This window comes from Lingula anatina, chromosome 6 (genome assembly GCF_051362555.1).
Source record: "Lingula anatina isolate TDL-2025a chromosome 6, LinAna3.0, whole genome shotgun sequence".
Lineage (NCBI taxonomy): Eukaryota > Metazoa > Brachiopoda > Lingulata > Lingulida > Lingulidae > Lingula > Lingula anatina.
The window spans coordinates 12981199-12987563 of NC_141772.1; the positions used below are offsets into that span (position 1 = coordinate 12981199).

The window sequence follows — 6365 nt, forward strand, 5'->3', positions numbered from 1 at the left end:
AACTTGCATTTTTTTCGCTAGTAATATTATTCAATTAAAGGCATTGACGTACATCATTCAAAACGAATGGAGCTAACAATGGACATTAAGGAGAAAAGTGCTGAAAGCTTGAATTTGATACATTTTAAAACAGTATTTCGACCCCTCTGGCTTCCAATTTTGATGGTAGCCATTGAAGACCGTTTTATTCTGTATCTTTTCAAATTAATCTTTTCAAATTAATCTTTTCAATATTTCAGTCATTTGAAATCGATCATTACAAATATGTTCATCAAATTGATGTCAGAGTATGCTTTGTGCTTTTGGGCTTGTGTTCCATAGTATTCAAATATTGGATATGGTTCCAAGTGATAATTGCCAGCCCTGATGAACGTTCGCCTTATTGACTTAACCAATAAGGACACATGGACAATCTACATGTATTATCAAGACTATAATATACACGTATTATGTTGTCAACTGTTACAACTAAAAACATTCCTGGAAAGCCGACTCCATACCTTCCACTTTCATCATTTCAACTAACTAATGTCTGTTATTGCATTTCAGTTAATTGAATATATAACACTCATTTTATAAGATGCCATAAAAATTCAACAAAGTATCACTGTAAAGGTTCATATCCAGGGGGTCTTTGGAGAGCTGCCTTCACTCTTTCCCAGAAGAGGTCTTGACCTTCTTCCTCGCGAGGCCACTCTATGTAGGTCTGCCTCCTGAGCAACAGGGTCAGTCTATTGCTGAGGTTCTCAGGTTTGATGTCCTCGAGCAATATCAAGACCAGAATATCTTTGTTCTCATCAAATAGCTTGTGCTGAGCCATCGTCATTTCCAATTGGCACCATTGACTTTCAGCAAAGTTGTTGGACAATACGAGAATCGTCTTCCTGCTGACCTCTAAAGCGTCCACGATGTTATCCAAGATGTCATGGCCTACGATGAAATCTCTGTCGTGAAGACAAAGCTTGAAACCAGCGTCATATTCCAATTTCGGAAGCAGTCTTTGTATAACCCAGTGGCGATCGTGGCAATTGTAGGACACAAACGCGTCGAATACGAAGTTGCCGTTATTTTCAAAAGGTTCCAGACGCTTGTAACGCGAACGCAAGGTAAAGCACCAGTAGCGTATATACCATCGATAACGGTGGGACACCACTGTCACGAGTGCCAGAAATAACAATGCAGAGACGCCGATGGCACTGGCTATGACCCATGCTGGCAGCGGCGTGCATTGGGCTTTGGTGGGGTGCCAATCTAGAAACGGAGTTCTTGCCAGTTTTGTGGGTTCGTAACAAATGTATTTATGGAGCTGTAGGAGTTTTACCTTGGTTAATTGTATCCAATTCCGGAACCACAAATTTTCACACGTGCAGGTAAATGGGTTACCTGCCAAATTAATTTCCGTCAGATTAGTCCATATGAACTGCGGAAACGACGTTTCATTTAAAATACGAATGTGATTGTGATCCATGAACAGATTTTTTAATGACAGTAGCGGTTGGAAAACGATTGGATCCCACGTTGACAAGTAGTTAGATTGCAGTTGAAGCGTACTCAGCATTCCATTGTTAGCAAACATTTTTGGAGGAAGGCTTGCTAGCTTAGAGTTATGGATATACAGATTCCGGAGTTTTGTGAGATTGCGGAACATTGTCTCTAATGCGGTAGAATTCATATCATTCAATTGGTTGTTGTGCATAGAAAGATCGTGTAAGTTTGGTGAATTTGAGAATATGTCACATTGGTCCGAGGGAAAGATGTATTTGTTCATGCTTATGTCAAGATAGATGAGGGAATTGCTGGCAAGCGCCATCGGTAAAATCGATCGCAAATTCAGCTGATGCCTTAACATAACATGTTGCAATTTCGGCATGTATTGAAACATGTTGCCTGGTAGAATTTGGATTAAATTCCATCCTAAGTCTAACTTTTTGGCGCTTTGTAAGGCTATGAAATCAGTAGGTGTGACATAGTTAATGTTATTTTTACCCAAGCTTAATTCAAACAGATTTGGGAAGAATGGATGCGTTTCATTTCCAAAGTTTGGAATTTTGTTCAGGTGGTTATTACGTACATGTAAATCTAACCAGCGTAGATTCCTCAAACCAGCAAACGTATCAGTCTCTACAGTTTGTAGACCATTTCCTCGAAAAAGGAGGGTTCTCAAATTGGTCAGATCTGCGAAAATGGAACCTGGAAGAGTGGTGATGCCATTATTGTGCAAGCCCAACTTTGTAAGATTGCTACTTTTAAGGCAACGGAAAAGAGATCTGTTTAGTGTTTTGGTTCTAGAGAGTCTTTTCATTTTGCTTATTGAAAGAACTTGTATTGTTTTAGATATATAACAGAACACTGGCTCCAGAATATCCAGAGGTAATCTAGTGTTTTCCGTCAGATTTATGAAACGTATGTTGATCAAGGGTTGAAAGGCAGCAATGTCTATGTCAATAAGATGGTTGCTGCCCAGCGACAGATTTTTCAGTTGAGAAAGGCCTGCAAAAGAATCGTTTTGCAAAGTGACTATCCGGTTGCCGGTGAGAAACAGAGACAAGGTCGCATTGTCGCACTTGGGGACCTGGGTCAGGTTCAAATAATTACAATTCACCTTTCGACGGTGATGATCGCATCGACATCCTTGTGGACAGTAGAAAGCTTCAACCGTCCAGTTAATTAGCATAAAGATCACCAATACCGCAACTGCTGTCTTCATGTCAGAACAAACCTGCGGATGAAAACAATGGCATGTATTTCTCATATTTGTTAACGTTGATGTGTTGGTATCTACATCTTGAGAATGTTAAACATTTAGAAGATTCAGGCCCAAGCTCTAGTAACCCTGTGCTTGTGAAGGTCTTAACTAAACAGGTACAATATCCATGTCCCTGTAGCGATAACGATGAAATGTTGAGTACATATTATCACACAGGCACGGCAATCAGGTATGATTTCGTTACATAGGCTGTTAATTTTCTACTTGTATAGCTAAGATTTTGATCAGGAAATCACGATTTCATGAATGCAATGTTGTGACAAAAAAGTCTCGAGCTCAGGGGCAGATCAAGGATTATTTGAAGGGGGGTCCGGAACGACAGGCCTCGGATGCGAAGCCGTCTATCGCCCCTCTGTGTGGGTTTGCTCCCCGCTCAAGGCCCCCAAAATTATTTTTTTTATTTTGGAGAGCAAACATTGCCATTTGGTACGGTTTAGAACTACGATTTAGTTAGTTAAAGATTCTAATTTCAAGATAGGAATATTGGAGTGATATATTTTTCAGAAACTGAAGGGAGAGGAGGTCAGGAACCCTTGACCCCCCCCCCTCTAAATCTGCCACTGGATAGACATGGTTTTTGAATCTGTATTCAATAAGGCCTGCATAGATGAGAAAACATTTCAAAATCGACCATTCTTTTGAATGTTATTTGGTTTGGCAAAACATTAGAAATGTTACCATCCGTGTTACTTCTTAACACATACCAGTGCGAAACAAAAGCAACACACTTAAGGATGTGAATAAAGGTAAAAAAAAAACAAATACAAAGAAATTGCAAATAGCATGTTCATTATGACCTCTATATATAAAAAAAATGCAACCATGCCAAATACTAATTTCTTTAATCTTTCACAATCTAACATAATCGAGTAAAGTTGAATTTATAGCAGTGTGTGCTTTTTGGCAGCACTAAATACTGTCGAAAATACAAGACAGTGTTGGCAAAAGAAAAAAATAAAGTCAAACACAGCAAACATGGACTGACATTTGAAAAGCCTGTGTAATTGACTGCAACCAGTGGCCTATATATAGATATTTACTCAAGTGATGCAGCTATGAATGGCAGTGTTTATATTACAATCTAGAAGTCACATAGTGTTTGCGTTCACAACGGCCGAACATAACGAGGTTACATCCAACTTTGCTTCCTGGTTAAGATTTGCTTTCTAGGCTCATATAAACATAAAATTCATGAACAGTTTCAAGAACATGAAGGTATTAAACAATGATTTATTAAGTACGAGTGCCAGTATAATACATGTCTTGGAAGTTAGGTTCGTTTTTTTATTCCTACGCATGATTAGAAAACATGGGGGCTCACAGTGGAGAAAAGTAGTCAGTTACATGTAGTACTATTGAATAAATATTTCAAAATAGGTTTATATAGAATTGCTTTCGATGGGGCACGTACACACACACACGCACACACACACACACACACACACACACACACTTTGACAAAAAACTGTGAAGATTTAACCTCTGCGTTCTATCGAAGTGAAGTTGACAACAGGAAGCAGTAAGATAAGATAAGAATAACCTTAATTAATATAATCTGGATTTATGCTACAAACGTAATAATCACAAAAACCTCTCACCTTTAATTGTGCCTCTAGATATTGTAAGATATGTTGTATACGTTTTACCTTCCACGTGGATAATGGGAGGGTTTTATAAAATTAGTCTAGCACCTCCACCATCAAACCTGTGACTGTATCGACAGGATCATCCAGGAAGTACAATCCGCGTATCGGGCGTATGGGTAGGGTGAAAGGGAATGTACCTGTAAGTAGTAACTAAGGCCATAACACTGGGGGGCCTTTAAAATGACCTACATATGACAAGCAAAAAGGAAACAGCACGTGGACCGAAGCGAGATCATAAATATATTTTGAACGTTTTGACATTGAGAAGCGATTGCCAATATTCATACTTACAGTGTTTGAGAGATATTGGTAAATGCGTTTCCCGTCAGATACGGTCCTATTATATGGTATTTATTTGTGTAAAATGCCCTTAAACTGAAACACATTTTTCACCTCCAGTGCAATCGACTTGACCTGTATACCTAACTCCCTGGGGGTTCACGCTAAATAGCTGTCAGCCGGGCGGACACGAAAGTTAATTACCCCCTTACAGCTTGTAGTAGGCGGAACGGACATTTAAGCCGGATTATCTGACAGTATTCTAGTGAGACTCCCCGAGGGGATAGATCGATCTAAAAGCTCTGGGAATACAGCCTAAGCCGCATCACTTGATTTTGTAGCCGGGCTTATTATTATTTTGTCAGTGATTGGGATAAATCTAGTCACAGAAATAAAACACCAGTCTCAGTTAGTTTCCAGAATCTGTATTGAACTATTTCCCCGATAAATGAAACTCCTAAACGGAGTCCGCTCATACAATTATTGGGCCGTCTCTCTGTCTATCCTAGAATATAAATAACACAAAAATAGTAATTATGAAAAATACCAAGTAATGTAAGAATATTACGTAATTCAGACGTAATACGACGAACACTAATTGTCTCTTAACCATACATAAACAACATGAGTGGTACGTGTAACATCATAGGTCGCATTCAACGATCTTCCCATGTTAATATACGATCTGAACTACCGCAGCGGAGGTTATTCGTTGGGTTCGTCACTTATTATTTCAAGGCAGGCTAACAATAAAACAACTACCACTATCATGATAAATCAGTGTACTAAAATACAGCGAGCACGCCGCACGCGTCAAGGCAATGCAAACCTAAACACAACCGTACTAGCGTTCGCTAATGACCCGTTACAAACATGACCTGAGAAGTATGACATAATATTCTGAGCGCCTTTTTTCTAGCAAAAGCGGCATTATTCATTGAAATATTAAATAAAACGGTAGTAATCATTCCCGTTAGAGCACTGTAGAAAACAACGCACAAACCATTACTGTATTACTGTGCTAACAAAAGTAGAAAACGCAAAGTTACGATCTATGTCGGTAGCGTTTAACGGCATTAACTGGAGCTAGACTTTTTAACGTACGTAAAGCCACTTTTACATACCAGTATAGTAAACGTGAAACGTACTTTAAACTATTAAGTAGTAGTTATTTACTATGCTTACTTTCTATTCTGTTTCGCTGGCTCGTTTACTCTTATTTTCCTCCGTTTTTTTTTCTTCGATGAGAAATTTACTACTGTAAAATGCGAAATCAGCAGATGAGACTAAAAACAAAGGAATTTTTGTGACCAATAAAATGTTGGTTTCGCTCATCAAGGGGATCTGGCCACCCTTGACGTCAGTAAACGCACCAAGCCCCCGGTTAGCGAACAAAAGGGCATCGGCCGCTCCCTAGACTTCCATTGTGCTGGTCCGCACATCTATCGCAATACTTACAATTGCAATTTAGCGAGAATCCCCTTAGATATAGATCTATCCACAGTTTGTACGATAGGGTCTGGGAATTGTCACTTAATTACCGGTACGACAATATAAGAATTAGGTGCACTAGTAATTTTCTATTCAAATGAACCTGAATTATTGGTATGACAGCACCCAGGGGATCGTGCAAAGCAATCTGTAAAGAAGTCCACTCTTAAAACAATATATAA

The 6365-nt window shown here is 39.1% G+C and overlaps 1 protein-coding gene across 1 annotated transcript; it reads right to left on the minus strand.

Annotated features, from left to right (window-relative positions):
• On the minus strand, positions 1-4554 carry LOC106177293 (toll-like receptor 2). The gene is made up of 2 exons (XM_087016106.1): positions 4366-4554; positions 1-2719 (listed from the first exon to the last, which is right to left on the minus strand). Exon 2 carries the CDS (start codon positions 2705-2707, stop codon positions 605-607), a length of 2103 nt encoding a protein of 700 aa, XP_086872232.1. The 5' UTR covers positions 2708-2719; positions 4366-4554; the 3' UTR covers positions 1-604.
• Between the last annotated feature and the right edge of the window lie 1811 nt (positions 4555-6365).

Excerpts from the sequence above, each read along its gene's own strand:
- LOC106177293 (XM_087016106.1), bottom strand. The coding sequence starts at position 2,707 with ATGAAGACAGCAGTTGCGGTATTGGTGATCTTTATGCTAATTAACTGG.